The sequence below is a fragment of the Aquila chrysaetos genome, chromosome 5 (genome assembly GCF_900496995.4).
Source record: "Aquila chrysaetos chrysaetos chromosome 5, bAquChr1.4, whole genome shotgun sequence".
Classification (NCBI taxonomy): domain Eukaryota; kingdom Metazoa; phylum Chordata; class Aves; order Accipitriformes; family Accipitridae; genus Aquila; species Aquila chrysaetos.
In genome coordinates, this window is record NC_044008.1 from 25,162,344 (window position 1) to 25,186,279 (window position 23,936).

The 23,936-nt window shown below is 39.1% G+C and overlaps 1 protein-coding gene across 22 annotated transcripts in view; it reads left to right on the top strand.

The window, feature by feature from the left end:
• The window catches only part of CADPS2 (calcium dependent secretion activator 2), a 322,654-nt gene that overhangs the window by 114,075 nt on the left and 184,643 nt on the right, over window positions 1–23,936 (top strand). For all 22 annotated transcript variants that reach the window (XM_030014988.2, XM_030014991.2, XM_030014990.2 and 19 more), the window contains exon 4: window positions 19,516–19,596. In XM_030014988.2, coding sequence (XP_029870848.1) covers window positions 19,516–19,596 — 81 coding nt within the window. The remainder of the gene's footprint in view (window positions 1–19,515; window positions 19,597–23,936) is intronic.

The following is a 23,936-nucleotide window of genomic DNA, read 5'->3' on the forward strand; positions in this document are numbered from 1 at the left end:
TGGGTTCCTGCACCCCAGTCACTCCAAAGGGAAAGATGCAGGTAAATTTGGAAATGAGCTGCCTAATATATATGGTAGATACATACTTTAAACAGAAGTATCAAAGCACAGCCATAATAGAGGATAGACTGTCCCATGCAAGTGTAACTGTGTATGTAAAATGGCTGAGAGAGCTGGAGCTCTCTTGGAATACGCTATAATTTGAGTGTTTATTTTTTATCCTCTAGGAAGGCGTTCTTGTGGCTGTCCTAAAAATGAGAGAACTCTCAGGTCACCTTTTCAGCCGTCTTCTCTGCTGAGGCTGTCCTAAACTCTAGGATTTAATCTCTCAATCTTGAATCTTCTAGGCTGTCCACCCCAGACACCCTCTCACCCTGAAAGAGGATTGATTCTCAACAGAAGAGTCATCATGCAGGGAGATGCTCCTTGGCCTGTAATTTATTCCCATTTTTTATATTACAAGACTCAGAGATGGTTGTTCATACCATCCAGATTCAGACTGGTGTCAGCGCTGAGGCTGTCTGCTTTGTGATTAGATGTTCATCATTTCAAACTTCCGACATGTTTACAAGAAAGTGCCTGTTTCTCTCTCTAGGTCTTCTGTAGGTAGGTAGATTATCTTCATTTTAGTTTTCTGCTAAAAAAATGAAAAATTTTCAGGCCAACTGAAATAACCCTTTTTAGGTCAGTAACATGAGTACAGAGAAGAAAAAATAATTGCAACCCTCAGTCTGAAAGTTAACAGCCTACTGGGAGGGGAAGAGTAAGAGGAGAGTAAGAATAGGATTCATCTGTACTTTGTGTCCTCTGTGGGAGTCTGTTTCTTGAGATAACAGATAAATAGACTTCCAGACGTTTTAGCTATGAACAGGAAAAATCTGAAATAAAATTGAGGCTACTTATTTAGTAGAAATGTTGACTTCTAGCTGCTGTTGAAAGGAGCCATTGTATGGTAAGCATTCTGGGGCTATGGCAGAAGAAATTTTGCAAATGAAGTAAGGGAAGAGTCAGTCCCTCTGTCACCTCTGAATAAACTGTTTTCCTAACTGGTCATGCAGTGCCAAGCTTTTCTAATGCGGGAACACTAGGACTGCCCATAAACGAGGGAATATAATACGGAACCATGCCTGAGAGAGCCCCCAAAGGTACACCCGGTTTCTGGAGTAGCTTTGTTTTATTCCTAGGAGCACTGCAAAACCATGCTCCAATCAATCTGGCACAGCCTTCTCCCCACACTGTGTCTTTCTTTCCTCAGGAGACTGGAGACAGCAGGATCTTGCCTGAAACACCTGTCCATCCTTAGGGAAACTTACCTGACCAGTATTCCAGTTTTACCGTACTGGAGCAACTATTATGTTTTACAGATGGATAGCAGACTTTCTGTAGCTGGCGTTTTCCCACCTGTTTAATGTTAGTAGTTTCCTCCTGTTCCCATGTTTCCAGGAGGATGGAAGCTGGAAGCTATAACTGCTAGCAGCAGGAGAACGGCTCCCTGTCTCTCTCCAATTGTTCATCTAGAAATCTGGTTCAGGACCCTGGCAGCAGAGGAGGATGAGTGAGTCCTGTTGTGGGAAGAATGCATGTTGGACACCTCGGGTCACGGGACTGGGACCACCAAAAAGCCGAAGCAACAAGCGTTAAGAGTTTGGTGACTGCACCCTGTCCAGGACAAAGGCACCCATCTGCTGGCCAGAAGTTTTTACTTGCTTCTAGCCTGGCTCTGATATTGCAGTGAGATTCCTGAGGCCTATCTAGCTTTCCAGCTACTGCCCCTTGCTGCTTGTCTGTCAGCACCAGTGACACGACCCTGAGGAGATCAAAGGTGACTGTAAGACTCTGAGAGCAAAGATGGCCCAGGGTGACACATCCAACCTGCATAATTGATGTAATCAGTGAGGCTTTGACCTTTGGTTGTGGCACCTTGTTTTGAGAAGAAGAACTAGTAAGAAGTGATAGAATGAACCTGACAAGAAAGCACGGACATGTTTGTGGACAGGATTGCTAACCTAACGTGGAGGATTTTAAACTAGGTTTGTTAGAAGATAGGGAGCTAACCTCAGGGTTAAATGAGAAGGCAATGCATGTGGAGACGATATGTATGGTAGAAGGCTACAAGGGAGATGATAATGTTCCCTCTCAGAAAGGAGAGTGTTCATAAACGTGTCTACACTAATGCCTACACAATAGTGTCTACACTATTTGGGCAACAAACAAGAAGTCCAGTCTCTGGGTCAAGATCAGAAGGGAAAGTGATATTAGTGATGTTGCGGTGGGGGTCAGTTACAGACCACCTGACGAAGAGGATAAGGCTATTAGCAATTAAAAGAAGTCTCCCAATGGCAGGCATTGATCCTCATGGTGGACTTTAGACACCTGCCACCAATTTGCTGGGAGGTTAACATGGCATTGTGCAAGCAATTGAGGAAGTTTCTAGTCTGTGTTGGTGACAATTTCTGAACACAAATGCAAAAGGAGCAGTTGGGATTAGTGCTCTATTTGACCTGCTGCTCACAAACAGGGAAGAGTTGGGGGTGAACGTGACCACAGGTAGCAGCAGAAATCACCAGTAGACAGTTCAGGAGTTGGAGGAAGACTGAGAAGGTAAGCTGTGAACTTACTCCTAACTTAAAGAATTGCTATGCAGAGGCCCTTTAGAAACTACAGTGTGGGGAAAAAAGGAGAGTCCAGGAGTTCACTGATTTCTTAAGAAAACATACTAAGTGCTCAGGAACAAACCATACTGTTGTACAAAAAGTTTGAGAATTATAGGCATTACCTTAGCCCCTGGAAAGACTGTGGAGCACAACCTCTTGCAATTCATTTTCACATGTGTAAAGGTAATCGCTATTAGTTTACATGAATACCAAGAGCAAATCATGCCTGACCAACCTGACTGCTTTCTTTCATGAAATGACTGACTATGTGAATAAGGAGAGCAGTTAATTGTAATGTACCTTGACTTCAGTAGGACTTTTGACATCATCTTCCACCCAATTCACATTTGTAAGTTGACAAAGTATGGTCTGGACAAGTTGACAATTAGAGAGCTTGAAAACTGGCGAGGTCACGATGCTGAAAGGGTGGTAGGCAATGGTCTAAAAGCCCAGCTGGTAGCTGGGCACACAGTACTCCAGAGTTTAGTATTGTTCAGTATTTTTATTGAGAGCTTGGATGATGAGACAAAAATCTATCTTCAGCAAATTTGTGGACAGTGCAAAACTGAAGGGGAGGGTGGTGTGGCTGACATGCTGAATGGTTACCGGTGATCTTGAGCATTAAGCTAACAGAAACCCTATGAAGTTCATCAAGGAGAAGTGGAGAGTTTTGCACCTTGTGCAAGGTAACCCTGAGCATGATTATGCACTTAGGAACCAAGTGTTTGAGTTGCAGCTCTGCTGAAAAGGATGGGTTGGTGGGGGGGAGTGGTTTGCAGGATGGATGCCAGGTCGAGTATGAGTGAAAAATGTCCTTTCATTATAGATGAGATAATGCTGGGCTACATTAGAAGAAGCATAGGCAGGAGACTGAAGGAGTTGTTCTTCCCCTCTACCTGGCAGTGGTGAGGAACATAGACTTGCATAGCCTGGCAAAGAGGAGTCTGATGGGTGGTCTAATAGCAGCTTACCACAAGCAACTTGGAGGGAAGTTTCAAAGACAAAGATGATGGCACTATTACTGTGTAGTAGCAGATAGTATAACAAGAGTTAACTGTCACAAGGTGTGACTTAGGATGTTCAGAATGATCATTAGAGGAAAACTTAAGTATGAAGGTAGTGGAGCAAAGGAATGGGTCAGCCAGAGAAGTTGTGGAATCTCCATCTTAGAGGTTTTCAGAACTTGGCTTGATATAGCAACAGCTGACTCATGTACTGTTGTCAAGTGGGAGGCTAGACTTGATAAGCTCAAAATTGCCTATCTAACCAATGTTTCTGTAGTGCTGTGTCTTGTACTTGGATCAAAAATGAAGAGAATGCTGATAGGAGGTGCTGACAGTGGTACTCAGTTCTTGATGCAAACACCTAAATATTACTGTTCATATTTTTGCTAGGTATCAAAGCCTTGCTATAGTCAGTTGAGATCTAGCCAAGCGATGGAACCTGGAGAGTACTATCGAGTAGAACTTTACTTTCTGGTCATTTGAACTCTGTACGAAGCTTCTTAAATACTGGACTAGCATTTAACTAGAGTTGGCTTAGAGACAATATGGAGTCTATGGAGACTAGAGGTGTTTTCAAGTAAGTTGGACAAATATGTTTCTAGCTAGGCTAAATAGAGTTGATCCTTCTTTTTGGGTAACTGATGTACAAGGTGTTCTCTGACCTATTTTCTAAGCTATATGTTACCAGTGAAGTTGTTTGTAAACATGGGAATTTTCTGATTACATTACTCTTTCAGAAGAGTAACAGTTGATTATCATGGGAAACAGATGTTGGCTCTTTTCTTGCATCACCAAAAAAAAAAGTTCCCCATGTTAAGGGTATACTAGCAACATGCTCTTAAGCAATATTTTTTCATCTTCCTTGTTAAGGTCTTTTGTCCTAATCATTACGTAAACAGAATATAGACTGAAGATCTATAATCTGTTTTCTTTTGGACCTCACTGCAAACATTAGAACCTTCATAAATATGGAAGTCAGTTTTTCATGGTGCAACACAAATCTGTAGATGAAGCTTGCCTTCTTATACATTAACCTCTGGATTAAATCTATTTTTTAGTCCTTACTCAACTATTGGGGATTTTTATTTTTATGATAGGTATGTACACATCACTTCTGTAATGACTTCTAGAAAAAGGTAGCAATACAGAACATTCTCCAGCTGATGCTACAGAACTGAACAGAAAGGGAGAAAATGGGATTCCATTTCTGTCATCTTCTAGCTTCTCCACATCATATTTACAAAGAACTTCAACAATATTTCTTACTATCCACTGATTTTCTTAAATAGTTTTTCTTGAAGAAATTATTAGCTGTTTTTAAAGAAATATTATTAATACGCTCAGATATTGTATATATTTAAATATAAATGCAGACTTTCAACTAAATAGAAACATCTTGCCTATTTGAAAAAAGAACTGTTTATATGTGGCTGAGTGTTTGGTCTGTTTTGTTTTTTTCGTGGTGCATTTTGAAAGCAACATCATACATAGTTTTTTGGAAAATCTGTGATAAATCAGTGCTTCAGCTGTGAGTTGTCAGCCTGAATTTTAAGTTTTCTATCTAGTTAAGTCAGCCACATGTAATTATTTGGGAAAAAATATTGGCATGACATTCAAGGTGCTTTTGCTTACTTAATGCAATGCTCGTTAACACTTAACTGCCCTAATTGCATATATTCCCTTTGGTTTCAACACTCCAAAGAAAATCAGTGATTAATAAGGCAAGAAAACATTCTGTATGATATTTTTGGAGAGCGAGGAGGGTAAGCAAAAGGAGAGGGGATTTCCTTCTGAAGTAAGGATAACTTCAGGAAAACGTAAAACACTGTGAGCCCATTTAGGACATAAATATGCATATACCAACAAGGTTTGCATGCTAATCTTTGGGTTGTCTTGGTTATGGTAATCTCTGTGCGGGGGGTGGGAGAGGAGGAGGGTGGGAGACTTTTTCTAAGGAGGATCAGGACATGAGTCATAGCTCATTTACGGCCCCTCGCTTCCTGGTTAGGGTGGATGTGGGAGGGTATTCCCTACACAGAACCTGAAAGCAAATCCTATTGAAGGAGACAGCCAATATCTATTTCAGCATGGGTTCCGGGGGAAGGTGAGAGAGAGAACAACGCCCATTTCTTTCATCATCTTACCAGAGATTACCAGTGCAGTTGGGACCTTCACAGTATTTATGGTAGGCGTGTAGATAACTATTTAAGTGCTTTTAATAACTCTCTGGAGGCTTCTTTGTCTCTCTGTTGATTAGTTAGGGACCCTACATTTCTGACTTTAATGGTAAAATAGGCTGTATGCATAGCTCTGGAGCTTTTTGCACTGCCTAGCTGTAGGAAAAACACCCATTGGCTTGATAGCATCCCTGAACTCCAATACATGGATGTGAAAACCAAGATACAGTTAGATAAAATATGTTTACAGTATGAGATATTACAGATCTTAATTTTTCCATTCCTGTTAATAAAAAATGATGCTTTGCATCCATGTCCTTGTTTTATCTGTGGGACATATTCTTAATATTTAGAGTGATTACATCTGTAAATAGTAAGAGCCTGCCATTATTCTCCTTCCTTCTGTCTCAGCACAACATGCTTTCCTCAGGTTTTCATCCTGTCCAGCAGAGGTGGTGGAATATTGTAGTCTTAACCACTAAGAAGGGAAAACCTGCATTTTGCCTATTGATCTGTGCAATCATCACAAATGCCAAGAGAACAAGAGGCAGAAAATTCCATTGCTTGTCATGACACTTTTGACTTGTGCTAACATTTCTTTCTCTTCTGTAATCCACTCCTGAGCCACTAATGTGGATCTTAATGTGATCCTCATCACATCTAATTCTGGAGTTTAATGTTAATACTTCTTGATTTAAAAATGGTGCTGTTCTTAAACAGCCAGTGGGCTGATTCATCATCAGCCCATGACACTTTTTTCTGAATGACAAGTTCCATAGTAAATATCCAAGTCCTGATGGTGGTGGTTTTATGGTGCAGTCTTGATATTTTATAAGGAGGTTTGGGAGGAAGGTTTCTTTTGTTTTCCTTTTGGTTGGTTCCTAGAGAGTTTAAGTGTGGTTTCTATCTGATTCACTGTATTTAGGAGAAGTGTTGCATCTTTATTCAACATCTTCACTAATGTCCTGGAGAAGGCAATGTAAGGGAAATCTCCGAGTTTACAGGTGATACTAAACTGTTATGGGTACTCTAATGTTGCTTCAGTTGCAGGGAAGTCCAGAAGGACCTCACAAAACTGCATGGGCAAAAGCATGACAGATGAGCTCTAATGTAGCTAAATGTAAGGTAATACATCAGAGGAGAAATAAACTAGCACACGCCCACAGGATCCTGAACTGAGCATGGAGAGTTACAGCTCGAGAAAGACACTTTGGGTTCCCTGTGGTGAAATCATTAGTTCTGTGTGCACTGGTAGCATCGTTTTCCTCCTGTATATAACTTTCTTATGCCCATACATTGAGTATTGTGTGCATCTTTGGTTTCCCCATCTTGGGGATACAGGGTTGGTCAGTGAGGACTAGAGGGTGGCATTGAAAGTCATGGAACAGCTGCCTTTCGAGGAGAGACTGAAAGGGCTGAAGCTCTTCAGACTGGAGGTGAGAAGGTTGACAGAGAGCAGTATGTTGAAGTTTACAGTTACAAAGGTAGTGGCCAAGGTGAATGTGTAGCTTCACTCATCAAATGTCACACCACTAGAAACTGGGATGCTCGAGGGAGTTTGTGGGAGATTTAAAATGGATGCCACGCTTCCTTATCTGGCTTTTGGAGAACTTCCAGAACATTTTGTCATGGGGAGCGATGAGGGCAGACAGCAGCAGGAGGTTCAAAAGGCTTTGGGCAAGTTCCTGGAGAACAGGTCCATAAATTGATGCTAATAGGACTAGACCTGGATGTACCTCGTAACATCCCTCACACTTTCTTGGGCCCCACAACTATTAGAGTAATGCACTTTGGAGAACAACCGGGCTTCAGCATTTTACCTAAATAACCTCCGCTGCTGTCACTGTTACGCCCACAATTCTGGACTGTATGGACTTTTTGTCTGATCTAATAGGGTGTTTCTTATGTCTGTTGCACGGAAGATGATTGTATAATCCAGAGAGAAAATTTGGGGGATGAAACAGGAATTATGTATAATTACATATGTTATTGTTTGAAGAATAGCATAATTTTATGAGATTCGTCAAAACGCCAAAAAAGATGTAAACCAGTAGTTTGTAAAGTGAGCCATTTAGAATAAAGCACGATTTATAATTTTAATTCTTCTTCTAGAACTGATTATAGAAGTGGAATGGCTTCTGTAAACTAGATGGTCTATCAGTGTCTTTGCCTCAGTTTCTTTCAATTGTCTGTAAATGCTTTTAAGCTTTAAAACAAATAATCTGTCTTGTTTTATGCAGGCTTTATGCATCTCTACCCATTGTTTACTTAGGAAAGCCAAGGCTCTTGGCTTGCATTGAACTTAAATAGATTCTTCTCGGACCTTTTTTTTGAACAATTTATAAATGCAATATAGGTACAAATAGAGTAAACTAATTTAATCACTTTTAGTTTTATTATTTAAATCTTGATGGTTTACCTGGTGGAAAGCACATGAATGTAGCGCTTAAGAAAGCAACAGCCATATTACTTTTAAGCATGTGTCAGAATGAGTGCTGTGGGATAGGAACCACTCTTTGACAAACAAGGAAGAATCATGCAAAGGATTACATGTGTACTATTTTCACTGTCCACAGTGGCCATTAGATATCTGCAGCTAGAGCAGTACTTAAATTTCCTGCTTTTGTATCTATTTGAATAGGGGCAGCCTTTTGTGTAACAAAAGGAGTTGTAGCTGAGTTATGAAGACGACTAGGGCTACAGCTAAAACCAAAACATTATTGGAAGAGGCATGGTTTGCAATTTTGGGGCTCAGCTTTATAGAATAGAGCCTCTGCTACAAAAAACAATTTGAAGTGAATGTTCAAGGAAACTAAGCAAGATTGAAGAGACTGTTGTTGCAGAAAAGGGCATCAATGTAGTGAAACTGTTCTTGGTCAATATTCCAATTGGTGTATATATACATCTGTGTTTATACAATTTATAAAATTGATATGTCTTTACTTGATTCTCTTCACTGCAAAGAAAGTCAGAAGAGTTACCAGAATCATGGCATTTATGGACAAGCTTGTGACAGTGTATCAAAACTGATATGAACTGAAATGCCATTTAAGTAGTGAATAATGTAAAATTCTGGGGGTTTTAATGTTGGAGTTTTCTTTCTAAATTTTATTTTTATTGGGTTTTTCCCTGTCCGAATCTGCTGGTAGTAAGGTCCACGTAACATAATGATTCCAAGGCTATGTAAAGAGTCTGTAATACTTACAGAGAACTGCTATAATGAAAATACAATCCAAGAAATCCTAGCTAAAGACAAATCATTGGCTGTCTAAGCACTTGCTGTCTGATTTTTCTCTCCTTGATGCCTAAACAGACTGCTGTGCATAAATAAATATTTAAAATATTTGTATCTAGGTCAGTGTATCTTTTTAGCTAAAACCCCACATGGCATAATTAACAGCCTCTGTGAACCAAATAAAACTTCAACTTTTATCTTTGCATTAAAGCAGAGGAAAAACTAGCAGCACACTCAGTACTGACATAGAGTGATTTCCACTGTAAATATGAGAGCTTAGCACACTGTCCTCAAATGTTATCATCCAAATACCTAGGCAAAAGTGATTTGTGTACATTATTGAATTTTATGTATTTATTTACATACCACATGTCCAGATTTGGCCAAGAAGAGAAACAGATCTCTGAACTCTTGGAATTTAGGTTAGCAGAACACCAGTTTTAATTTCAGTTCAGTGATATAAAATAAAATGGAAAAAATGTTTCATTTGGGAAATCGATGCAGAGCAATGATATGACAGTGTGTTGTGGAAAAGACCATGCATATAAATTAGTGAAAATTCTTTTTGGGAAGCCCTACTCTCTTCCCAGCTCATATATATATATATAAAGATAGATAGATAGATAGATAGATATAGATATATATATAGATATAAAAAAAGAGTGCTGGGGTCTGTTCAAATCCAAATAGACAAACAAAAAACTCATTCTTTATTGTGCAAAGACATTTGCGTTACTTTTCCAAGTGTCCTGTTCACAAAATATCAGTTCAAGTCAGTAGATGAAAATATGTAATAAAATATTGAAGACTGTAGTTTAATTTGGGTGAGGACAAATTTTGAACCTTTAATTTCATTTTCGATTTTCTTCAGTAAAGATAATATTAAATAGAAGATATAAGTTGCATTTGAGGAATCTTTTGAAGCTCTTTTGAAAGATTGGATTATTCACTGCTGTTTGGGACATGTCATTTTGGCTAAGGTTGTCTGGTGAGTTTAATCAAGTTAGCTGTTAATAAAAGGCATTTAACTTGTTAGAGTTTCTCTACAAGGTTAATAGCAGTCAAATATGAAAGAAGATTGTTAGGGAAACAGTCATTGAAAAAAGTTGCATTGTACATCTGCACATCGCAGTGTGAAAGAAACTATTTCTTGCTAGAGATTTTCTCATTAATACATGGTGTGTATTTAATTCTTCAAATGTCTTAGCACTTACATTGTTGGCTAAGTACAGTGAAAGTTTGACCTATGTACATGTATTTTATGTGAAGTTTTGAGTGGACTTAATACAAATTTTTTACTATTCCCATTACATATATTGTGATCAGCTTGAATACTGTATGTGCTTCCTTTCCTGTTTATTTTCAAGTCTCATTGCAGGTTTTCCTGGGGGCTTTGGTATTGGTAGTCCCTGAGTAAACTCAATTCTAATTGTGAAAGGTGACTTTTCAGCTGGTGCTGAAACTCTCAAAACTGTGCTTCGTATGTTTTCAAAGCTTGAATGTAAGGAAATGCCGTATCAAAGTCTCAGCTTTGATTATTTTGGAAACTACCAAGGTGTCCATCCAATGGTTGATTAAAAAAAAAGTCCAAGATTTTAAAATCTTACAGTCTTCAGTTTTGTTTTTGAGATCTTTGAATTTTTTTTTATTCCATTGAATTAATGTAATCTTGACTTTAGATTTTGGTTTGGGTTTAATATTTTTATGATAACCATTTTTTACATATCAATATATAATCAGTATAATTAATGAGTACAAACAATTAGTATAAATGGTCTCTTCTGCCACCTTACCCAGTCATACATACACAAATCAACGTTGAAAACACATAAGCAGGTCCAGAAATTTAGGAAAATATTTCAGAGACCAAAACCTCTCACCATCTGAGATGATGCATGAATTTTTTGAGCTTCTGGGGTTGTACAGAGCTTGTAAGAAAATCTTGAGTGAGGTGTTATATCTCATGGACTTATTGAAGATACTCAGGCACAGCTTTTGAAAACATTGATTCGATTGGATTTTACTTTTTTATCCAACTGAAGCCACTGTAGGGTATTTGAATGTTGACTGGCCTTGCTTTTTATCTGCATTATTACTTGTTGTTAACAATATTGGCTACAGAGAAAGTGATATGCTAATTGCTTGCTCTGTTCATCTATACCTCCTCCATCCTAATTTCAATATTTATATTAATGTAAATTATGTGCTACTTCCCCCCCCCAAAAAAAAAACTGAGAAAAAAAATAGCAGTCGGTAAGAATTTCTATGAAAACAAAAGAATTCAAACTGATGTTTAAGCTTTTTACTGGCACTGTGTTGCAGGCAAACTGAGTGATCAACTTGGCCAATTGTCTGAAAGGCCATCTTGTTATGCTCTGCTAGAGCAAAATCGATACGAAAAGGCTGTGAGGCCTGATGGTGCATTGTGAAAAGTTGTTTGAACACTTCATATGGGCTTTGGACCCGTTAGCTTTTATAAGTCTAATTGCTGCAGACAAATTGAAAGTAGAAGTGCTTTCAGTGGTTGCTGAGTTTGTCTTTTGACTTAGAATTAGCTGAAAATGTGTATACTGATATTCCACAAGAGAAATAATTTCAAAAATAGGTGCTTTTTTTCTCCCTTTAGTTTAACCATTAACAGATTTTCTCTCTCTGGCATCCTTCCTCTTAACGTTTCACTTTGATTCTGTGTCGTATATATTCTAAAACACATCTCTGAGTTTATTTGCCAGAACTAGCAATTTGTTGTTGGTTGTGTGTGTTGACTGGGAAAAGGAGCGAATTGGGAAGAGGAAGATTTAGGAACTGAGTTTTTAAAGTTTGTCTTTTGCAGAGTTCTGTGCGAAATCCGCAGGATTTCACCATCACAGGCAGGGTCAGCCATCAGCATAGCCATTTGCGTGATACCTGATAGGGACTTTGCGGGGTGCAGAGAACATGAGAGAGTTTTTAAATACCGTGTTATTAATCTGTTTTATGAATCTGAATTAATCCTCTGTATAATCTATACACAAGGAGGATAAAAGATTTTAAAATTGAAACTAAATGGCATAGCCATTGAAACAGAGGAGTGACTACATTTTCATCCCTTTTACAGCTGTGTCTTTCTTGCTGTGAAATAGGAGGCAGAAGGTTTATGAAAAGGTCCAGTAGAAGCCATTCAGAAAGCTTCACACATCCTGCCCTTTAATCAAATCTGTTTTTTCCATCCTATAGGAAATGGAAGCAATTTACTTCTGGCACGATTTTGTTCTTCAGAAGTTAAGTCCTGTTGAATTCATGTCCAAAAGTGTCTGCTGTCATAGACTGGAGTTGGGCACTCTGTTTTCAGCCTGACTTGGAAATTGTTGATCCTTCTACTTTTACATATTTAGCTGCTAATCTTGGTTCACAAGCTTGGGAAACTTCGGGAAGCTCCGCAGGCTGTTTGTGTTCAGCGCACGGCAGCTCCTTAACGCTGCAGACACCTTTAATCTCTTCCCAGTCTGTTCCTTTAGAGCAACTCTGACTGTGTAAAGATAAGAATGGGAAAAAATTCTGCAGGTCTTAGAGGCGGCAGGTCTGTCTGAAGCAAAACTCCTTTTTTTAGAGTCAGAGATAAGAGTAACAAGGACAATGGTCTAAAATATGCTGGTATTTGCATCTGCTACACCTACTGCCTGCTTGCTGCTTACTTGATTGACAACCAAAATTGAGCACTAGGAATTCTCTGGCCTTTGCTTTCTCTTCCAGCCTTGCTGCTGGATGCCATTGGTTACCTCCAGAAATCCATTTCTTTCAGCATTATATTATCACAACACTTTAAATACAAGCCCTTTATGCCATTTGGTGTATGTTAACAGTTTTTGCCTTGGCTGTCAGACAGTAGTCAGGGATGGACCCTGCAGGTTACCTCACGTGGGCATCCACAAATAACCTGTCAGCTCAGCAGGCCCCAGACTTGGTTACATGTGGCAGTGGCTATAAAGAAAAAATGACCGTTGCTGTCACACAGAGTGAAAAGACTTTGAACTTTGTATTGCAGAAAGAAGAGCAAGTCCTGAAATATGTGTACTGTCAATTTAGTCATTAAATGTAGATAAATTTATATCGCTGTGGGCAGGTAAATGTAATTTCACATTGATGTTACTGTGAATTAGAAAGCTGCAGGGAAAGCTAACTGAACATTAATAAAATAGTCACTTAGAGGAACTACCAGTTAGTTTGATCACTTGTGAATGTAAAGAATCATAGAATTTTAGAATGGTTTGGGTTGGAAGGGACCTTACAGATCATCTAGTTCCAACCCCCCCTGCCATGGGCAGGGACACCTTCCACTAGACCAGCTTGCTCAAAGCCCCATCCAACCTGGCCTGAACACTGCCAGTGATGGGGCATCCACAGCTTCCCTGGGCAACCTGTTGCAGTGCCTCACCACCCTCACAGTCAAGAATCCTTACATCTAATCTTACATCTTAGATGTCCTTACATCTAATCTAAATCTACCCTCTTTCAGTTTAAAGCCATTACCCCTTCTCCTATCAAGAACAGTAACTTGCAGCAGGTCAGTACTCATCCATACTCAAACTGGTCTTGTTTCTTGGGCATAGGGTATCTGACTTACTTTCTATGTAGAGGAATGCAAATAAGTGCCATGGGCTTTAGTGCAGTACCTCTTGGCAGCATTAGTACCTTTTTTACCTTAAGTTGCTCTTGCACATTAACCAGATTTTTTGCCAGTGTACCATTTTTCTTTTGCACCAAAATATACACGTTACAATCTTTTAACTATTTTTTTTAAAGTTATTATTTAAAGTATTTAAAGTTATTATTTAAGTATGAATCACAAAGTATACAGTCATTTCCAACCTGTTAAAATATGGAAACATTCATTCATTCAGATGTATTTCTGTTCTGTGCTGTTTAGGCACACAAATTAAACAACAGTTTGTCAAGCAAGATATCATGCTGTTGATCCAAACAGTGATTTTTAACTCTGATAAGCTTACAGTCTTTCTTAAATGAGCAAATAATCTGAGGAGCGTAGACTCCATGCATACTCAAGACAGAGAGCAGCACGACCTGAAGATGAGTCTAAATGCTGAATCTGATTTAGCCTCTGGTAGTGGCTGTCTGGAGCCTGACTGCTGCAAAGTTGATTTTTCGAAGGTTCATAATTTGGCCAGAGTTGAGCTGATTTTCACAGATGGGGCCCTGCTAAATTTCAGATCCTTACTTCAAAGCAAGATGGTGCTAGAGCTCTTTGACAAGATGGTCACCATTTTTCTTATTATGGATAAAGCAGTATATTGTCTTCCCTGAACTCTTCAGAGGGAATGGAGTATTTTGGCTGAAATTCTTAAAGCAGAAATTTGGAGTAGAAAACTTAAGTCTGTCTTTTAGAAGTTGACACTTACACATAAGCAACTTAAAACATCCTCTCATAAGAACTGTTGGGCAACTTGCATATTGAGGATGTTCCCGCTCCATCTCTACTAATAAAGAAGTTTGTAATAAAAATGATTGCCCTTTTCAGAGTGAGAAAAAATAAAGGCAAATTCAAGCACTAATGAATAAAAACATTTCCGAATGAATAGCTTGATGCCTAACGGTGGCAGGTTTATTTTAGAAAGCTGTTTTTACATAACATCATTGGGAAAAAAAAGATGACGATCTACAACTTTTTTTTTTTTTAATAAAAGGTAGCTTCTTATTCACAGAATCATAGAATGAATCATAGAATGAATCATAGAATCATAGGATGGTTTGGGTTGGAAGGGACCTTACAGATCATCTAGTTCCAACTCCCCTGCCATGGGCAGGGACACCTTCCCCTAGACCAGGTTACTCAAAGCCCCATCCAACCTGGCCTTGGACACTTCCAGGGATGGGGGGACATCCACAGCCTCTCTGGGCAACCTGTTCCAGTGCCTCACCACCCTCACAGTGAAGAACTTCTTCCTTACACCTAATCTAAATCTACCCTCTTTCAGTTTAAAGCCGTTACCCCTTGTCCTATCACTACATGACCTTGTAAAAAGTCCCTCGCCAGCTTTCCTGTAGGCCCCCTTTAGGTACTGGAAGGCTGCTCTAAGGTCTCCCTGGAGCCTTCTCTTCTCCAGGCTGAACAACCCAACTCTCTCAGCCTGTCTTCTTAGGAGAGGTGCTCCAGCCCTCTGATCATCTTAGTGGCCCTCCTCTGGACCCGCTCAAGCAGGTCCATGTCTTTCTTATGTTGGGGGCCTTCATCCAAGCATAGTCATTCATAACTACTGATTTTTCTGAAGAAGCTTTTAAAATCCAAATAATCATCTTTGCAAAAAGAAAGGGCACAAGTGATGCAGCTGTCTTATTCATGCTCCTGCTCAGTTGGAATTTTTCCTACTGAATTAACTAGCCCTTAAAAGGGGAGTCAGTGTCTTTGCCTAGGTTTTACAAGTTTGGGGGGCCAGATATAGGGGAAACATTGGTTTGTTTGGTCAGGACTTCTAATATATTTTGTACTGAAAACAGGTCTCTGCTGTCTGTAGAGTCTTCTGTAGTGAGGGCCACTGCTGCTAAAATATTGACTAGTTGGTTATGTGTCGTTTAAGCGACATGAGGAGCATCTCTAGTGTTGGTGCAGTGGCGTGGTTTAACCCCAGCCAGCAACTAAGCACCACGCAGCCGCTCACTCACTCCCCGCCACCCAGAGGGATGGGGGAGAGAATCGGGAAAAAAAGAGTAAAACTCATGGTTTGAGATAAGAACAGTTTAATAAGACAGAAAGGAAGAAACTAATAGTGATAATAATAACAATAATAAAATGACAATAATAATAATAACAAAAGGATTGGGATATACGAAACAAGTGATGCACAATGCAATTGCTCACCACCCGCCAACCGATGCCTAGTTAGTTCCCGAGCAACGATCCCCCCAGCCCCACTCTGCCCTGGGAAGAATAAGAATATCTTATCTTATATACTGGGCATGACGTCACATGGTATGGAATACCCCTTTGGCCAGTTGGGGTCAGCTGCCCTGGCTGTGTCCCCTCCCAACTTCTTGTGCCCCTCCAGCCTTCTTGCTGGCTGGGCATGAGAAGCTGAAAAATCCTTGACTTTAGACTAAATGCTACCGAGCAACAACTGAAAACATCAGTGTGTTATCAACGTTCTTCTCATACTGAACCCAAAACATAACACTATACCAGCTACTAGGAAGACAAGTAACTCTATCCCAGCCGAAAACAAGACATGCAGTCAGTAAATAGCTATGGTGTATACTTACTAATACTGCAGAAAGCTGAAATGTTTTTATTAAATAGAATTTATATGTACCCTCTTTTAACATAATCTCTAAGGCTATAACTTTTTTTTTAAAAAAAACATGCCTTCATATTTAAGGGTGGGAAGCATTATGTGATGCCATGTAAATGCCAATTATTCTTAAAAAAAACCCAAACACACACCCCCTTTGCTTGAATTTTAAGTAATTACCAATTAATGGGGGGGTTTAACCAAATTTCAGTTGCAATACTGAGAAGAATCTGAGTTCCTATTCTGCAATGTAACATTTATATTGGTTTCTGTGCATAGTGTCATATGCTTTTCTAGTTTTTATGTAACAGTTTGAAAATTACTGCAATGGTTATAACTGTGTATTCCACAGATGTCTTGGGTATGGGTTTGATCCACGAATAAGGAATTAAGGAAAAGGGTACACTTAATGTTAACCCTTGTCACCGCTTCCCACCCATACAGTGGGTTGTATCAAGTAACTTCCCTATGTAAAAAAAGTGGACACAACTCAAAAATTCCAAAAACTACCTGCATTTTCAGGATCTACTCAGCCTTACTGTTGTTGTCACTTCAGATTCAGTAGATATATAAAGTATGATTGATTACACATTCATAATCACTGACTGCTTTGCTTGCAAAGTTGTTTTTCATGCATTTTGTTGAATTTAGAATAAAAACAAGTAGAATGACCTTGCATGGAACGTGATATCAGAGTTACTGTTTTTCTCATTGTCACTTCATTTTGCATACTGCAAAAATACTAATATCAACAACTTTACTTCTTACTAGGACAGCTGTGAATGACCTACCAGTCATTCTTACCTTGGCTCTTTTTTATAACTAAAGCAGCATTCTGTGGTGTTTCACCTCTTCAGCTTCTTTCCATACTTTACAAAACATCATTACATACATCCATTAACAAAACCATTAAAATATGTAAGTATTTCAGGAAGAAGACTGAAGTTTAAAAATAAATAGGGAAATCGGCACATTTTTAAATACTCAAGTACAAACAGATAACGCATAGCAATGCATAGTTAAGGAAAAAATTCTAAGATTTACAAAACCAGGTTACACCTTCATTAACTTAAATGATCATTTCGTGTGTTTTTTTTAAATGGAAAAATAACTGACTATCAGTCTTTAAACAAAAGCTTTTGCCTCTTCAAATGAGTTAATAATAGAGGCAGTCATTTAAGTTGTGCCTTGACACAGGAAAAAGTTTTAGTTTCGCTCTGCTCTCCCATACCCTCCTTTTGGCAGAAATCAAAATTCAATCATCAAAATTACCTTCAAGCATGTATTCTTCAAGCAATTGCCTGTCCTGGGATATATTATTGAAATAATGTTGACCTTCTTTTAGGCCAAAAAGGAAAACAAAATTGGTTTTCATATTAGACTGACTTTCATACTGATTAAACAAAAATAATTGCAAAAATTATGTGGTTATAATACAAAGGAAAATTGAAGTTAGACATATTCATGGTGACAAGTTCAATAAGCAGTCTCTTACTCTGTTAAGAAATGGAAGAATACAAATTCAGGAATTTATTTGAAATACTGTAATTGTATTGTGAAAATATAAAATATTTGCTTTCATCAAGAACGCTCTTGCCATTTATGCTCACAGTCAAACTAGGAGCAGATTTACAGACACATTTAGCAGGAGGACCGTTCCAGTCTGGAACATGATCCATCTTCTACTCTGTATTTTAATCTTGAGCCTCTTTTGGGGACACCATCAGGTTTTGTTCTCTTGCTTTCTGGTAGTTTGGATCAGTTTCTGCAAGGATCTTGTGAGACGCCAGATTGCACAGGTGACAGATTGCATGTTCTGTCATCACTTCCATACAAGCAGTGGAAAACTTTTCATCCTGTTGCTAAATGTGGTCAGATTTGCACTAAGCATAATGCTGTAATTGACCTGTAAGCACTGGATAGTGTATTTTTGATTATTCCTTTTTTAAAATTGGATTTTGAAATTAAAAAATGCCTACTTTTCATGAATGCTTTGGTTCAATAAGATCTAACAGATTTAGCTGAGGAGCATTGCAAAGGAGATGTGTTATGTATTTGGCCTGATGCACTGAATAGCAATCTTACTTAAAAAACATAGTTTAATGTAACGAATCATTTACCAAACTAATTACGTGTTCTTTAGCTGAAGATCTCATTTAATTAGAGGACCAATTTTTGCCAGTTTACATCCCTAATCAATTTAAGGGGTTTTTTAGTGAAGAGCAATTCAGGTGTCCTTAAACCTTAGCCGCATACTAAATGCACTAGGGTCGTATCAGCATGTTGCATCATGTCTGTGATTAGCCCTAGGGACAGAGAGAGCCCTCCATTGGGACTCCCGTCTTTGTCCTTGCTTGGCATTTATTCAGGTAAGAAGGCAAGTTGTGCCTGATCTTTTCTGGATGCATCATTCTTCTTCCTCTTAACCAGCTGTGCAGGTCAGTGTGTTGAGGTGAAGCCCCACTTCACCTACACTCCTCCCCACCGACCTTAACAAGCGAACAGATGAAAAATTAGTTGGGGAGTCTCCTTTCTGTTGAGGACCGGCTGTTCCGTTGAGGTGAAGATACATGTCTTTCCCCTTTACCTCCCTGATGGAAGTCAGATGTTTAGTCATGACTATTCCCTAGGTATGAAAATATTGGAAGCTCAAAAATTGGATATGCCTTGATGTGAGCAGTTGTTCAATATTTGGGGAAAAGAGCTCTGTGAGTGAAATAATACCATACTTAGAAGGCATAGCCATAGAGTTTTCTTTTCCTATACCTATATATTCCTATATAGGAACTCATCGCACCAAATAGCAGATTTCCTTGCAAACATTTTCTAAGGCAGTCTTGTCAGTCCAGTTTTCTTCTTCATGGAGAAATGTTTTCAGCTGCTATTTTCATAAGGAAATAATACTTCTTCTGTTTGGCCTGAGTATTAAAAACTCAAGGGGATGCTGGCTACCCTTCAGAGACCCTGACTGCCATGGGTAACTGGTGGCCATTACATTTCTTTCACCTTGATAAGACTCAAAGCCATGTATTTTCTTAGTGTTTCACTGAGTTTAAGACAAAAAGGATGCAATTAATTTCTATTTTGTTTTTAACTACATTACTTGCTATAAAGTTAAAATATACTGTTTCTCACAGTTAACTTTATTTTTGTTCTCTATCCAAGTTGGATAATGGAGATGAGCAAGCAGCCCAGATCAGACGTGAACTAGATGGACGACTGCAATTGGCAGAACAAATGGCAAGGGTAAGCGGTTGCTTTCATGACCAAAACCATATCTTCCTCTGAGATTGAGTGGGATGATAGGTAGCATGTTGTTTCCAGTTTCTGATTCTAAAATTAAGTAGAAGATCATTTGAAAACAGTCTGATAGATGCATTTCTTTCTGCTCTGGAGTATCTGTGTCAACAGGGGTAGGAAGAAAGCAAAATTTGTTTTTGGAAAGGCATATGCGGTGTGATCCTACATTTTCTTCATCAGCAAGTCCAGTGGTGAAACAAAGGGTGTATAATTTGAACATTTGGGATTATGTATTTTGGAACTAAAATAAATCATCTTTTATATACGCAAGTGCATTATGCCCTGCTTAGGGTATAACCATAATGTTTGTTTCTTACTACAGGTTATATGTGATATACTTTTTAAATGTATATATAATATAGTTTACATTTATAGATTAAGTCCAATTTCATAATAGTTATATTAGTATTGCAAGTAAGAAACTATGAATGAGTCTTGTAGGTCAAATTAGTGATGATTGGGTAAATTATAAATTCTTTTTGTAAATTTTAGAAAGCCAATCCTATTTTTCTCTCCTATAGTTTGCATTTTATTTCAGTGGACAGGATTATGCCCTTCTATATTAAATATCACAGGTGGGATTGCCATATCTTATCCCCCAGCCATATCTTCGTATATGTGGGGGAAAGTCTCCTTTGTCACAGAAAGGCAATCTCAAGTCTCTTCAGCCTTCTGTGACGCCTGCGCTTATAACCCAAGTTGTCCAATAATCCTATGTTTGCTCTGTTGCCTTCTTGCCTTTAGCTCCAAAAGTTACAAAACATTGGAAGCATATATGTTATACTGTGTGTGCAGAAAAAAGTATATTATATTAATATGATATTAACTGTAAAGCAGTTAAGATTTGCTTGTTTCTTTAAAAGGAAAAAAAATATCATTTAGGTCTGTGAAGTTCATAAATAACAACTTGGAGGTGTAATCTTCCTAAAATGCAAAATTATGTCCATAACAGTTTCAAATTCATTTTAAAGCAAGTGAAAATTATAAGCACTATTTAAACTGTGTAAATCTTGTTCATTCTGTTTCTAATGTGTATACAGTGCACAGCCGTAGATTTTTTTAAAGAAATATTTATTTATCCATTTTTTACCCAAACCATTACTTGAAAATTCTCATGATTGCCACAGTGTCAACTGCACAATTTTGCACAGAATAAGGAACTCCATGTCCTATGTGGTACATCCAAGTCACAAATCAGAGTTTTCATACATCTTTTTACACTACTTAAAATGCAGCTTTTTTGTGGTGGACTTTGAGAGCTAGTCCTAATTCTAGCAGCTGTGAGAATTATTAAGGTCATTTAAGCCCAAGCAATCAATTGCTGCAAAATATGAACTTCATTCTCAGAGCTCAAAAGCACGGTAAAAAGCTTTTTGATACTAGATTATGTATTCTAGCATCTTTGTTGGTAAAGAAAAAGGTTTTCAGTGATTACCTGCCTGTATGAGAATTATTAAACTGCAGTCTCAAAAGATGAGCACAGCTAAAGAGAAATCTCTGCATATAGCTTTTTTTGTTGTTCTTGAGGTCTCATTCATGGTTGCTATAATACATTACTTGCTGATTTTACAAGTTGTTCATTACATGTGAGAAGTTTATTTTAGCAGAAAGGATAATTTAGCCTATTTAATGGAAGCAAGAACCTTAGAAGTATGTTCATCTATGACGGAATAAAATTAGTGGGTAATTTGTGCATGTATTTGCCCATCTTTTAAAGTAGTTGAAAGCAAAGTATGAATGACCTAATGGGCTTTTCCACCTATCGTAACTGTTGCTATGCTTTTCTAAGGTAAACTTTTATGTGATCCTATGAAGAGACTACCCAGTGTCTTTTCTCCTTGAGAAATGCATCCTGAAAATCCATTTTAGCACTCTCAGAAGGCAGACCTAAAGGCTAGTGTGTACATCAGCCTGGTCAGTGTCATGTCTGTCCCCAGGGTCTTTGTTTCAGGTTATAGTCCAGTATGTTGCAATCAGAGTTCCCAAAATTCCAGTGCTGTGCTGGGGGATGTGTTCTTCAGACGATCCGGGCTTTTCAAATCAACGTGATTACATTCCTGTGCATGTGCATTAAAAAAATAGTGGGAAAACTCCACTGTTCTTGTTGTGTCTCTAAATTATTTTAAATATTATGTGCTATAGCAATTTTTTACAAATCTACCGTCTTAAAAAAGCAAATAAAAGTGTGTGGGGGGTGAAATTGGTAGCCCTCAAGAGTCTTTATGGAGGATCCTCACCCTTTTTTTGTGAAGGAGAGAAGAGGCTACAAACATTCAGCTTTTACAGAAATAAAGGCCTCCATATATTCTGATAGTGCTGTCTTAAAACATGGAAGATTATAGTTATAAGAAATATACAGCAAAAGGCATTGTAAAAAGTTTCCTCAATTTTTACATTGGGGTGGAAGAAGCATCTTAACAAGAGGAAAGATCTTTTAAAAACATAATTACAGTCTGTCTTCTCTGTTGGCATATTGTTATTTGAATGATCCTCACAGGATAAGGTACAGTTTGAAAAACAATCTAAAGTGGGGTTTTTTTTGCTAGAGCACCCTGAACCTTACCCTGTTTTTAGTTTCTTACTAGAAATAACTTTTTTTTTCTTTTTTTCTGTTTCAATCTGTAATATACTGGCTCTGTAATGAGCCAGAACACTGGACTTGCTGCAGGTGTTTTGGGTCACAGTCAACTTGCTTGGTCTTCGTGATTGAAACAGAATCAGGTGTAAAGGTTTTAATGTCAAACATTTTATGATACTCCTTATAACAGCTAAGGAGAAAAACTGTCTGGTTTAGGAGCAAGGTGCCTACCTTTGTAGACAATACATAGGGAACAGTGTTTGTTTCTCATTTATACATAAAACATACCGGTTTGGGTTTGTGTGGTGGGTTTTTGGCAGCGGGGCAGGGGCGGCAGGGCCGGCTCCTGTGCGAAGCCGCCAGAAGGTTCCCCGGCCCCGGCCCAGGCCGAGCCCGCCAGCGACGGCGGTAACACCTGAACGGAGTTAAGAGGGGAAACCTGCAGCGGGGGGGGAGAGTGGGACGTGAGAGGAGCCCCTCTGCAGACGCCGGGTCCGTGAGGAAGGGGGGGAGGAGGCCGATGCCCCCGCAGCCCGCGGTGAGGCGGCAGGCTGTCCCGTCCCCCCCCAGCCCACGGAGGGGAGCGGGGGAGCGGGTGCCCGCCTGCAGCCCGCGGGAAGGACTCCCCTCGGAGAAGTTGGCGGAGGACTGTCTCCCGCGGGAGGGCCCCCACGGCGGAGCAGGGGCCGGGTGAGGAGTCCTCCCCCCGAGGAGGAAGGAGCGGCAGAGACGAGGTGTGAGGAACCGACCCCCGCCCCCGTCCCCTGTTCCCCTGCGCCGCCGGGGGGAGGAGGGAGAGAGAACCGGGAGCGGGGCTGAGGCGGGAAGGACGGAGGGCTGCGGGGAAGGTCTTCGAGGGTTTGGGTTTGCTTCGCACTACCCGACTCCGATTTGGTCGGTGGTAAGTTAAATTGAGTTTGTTTCTTCCCAAGCTGAGTCTGGGTTTTGGTGAGCGATCCCTCCCTGTCCTTGTCTCGACCCACGAGCTTTTCGTTATTATATTTTCTCCTCCTCATCCCACGAGGCTGGGGGCGGGGGAGAAGTGAGCAAGCAGCTTCGTGGTGCTTTGTTGCCAGCTGGGCTTAAACCACGACACATAAATTTTAGAATAATTTACATTTTTGTTTAATCTTGAGTGACGTATTCTCCCAAGCTGCCCTGTATTTAATATCAGGAGAAACTGTGTGTAAAATTGGCTCTGTACGTGTTCATATATGCATTATACACATTTATATGTTCCCTCTGTTATAATCACAATATTTATACACTACTGTCTTAACTCCTACAGAGGAAAAAAGTGATTTTTAAGTTCTAACACGTTTAAAATATGCCAAATTGTTACACATAGGATTTAGTTTCAAAATGAATGGCCTGTTATTAAAAACGGAAATAAACAATGATAGGAATTTCATGTCGTGGTTGTAGTTTAACACCTTCATGTTAGAAGCATGGATGTGATTGAGTTATTTTTGGTAGCATGGGAAATGGATGAAGTAACAAAATTATTAGTGGAGCATTCATTTTGTCAATTTATAAGCTACTGGAAGGTAACATTAAAGGTATATTGTCATTTGATGCGCTTGAAACACGTGTATTGGAAATATCTAATGTGTACATATTCATCCTGGGTTTATGGTTAAATGATTAGGGGGAGGGGCAAAATGTTCTGTTTTTACAAATGCCCCTTTATTTTTTTAATGTGTTCAAA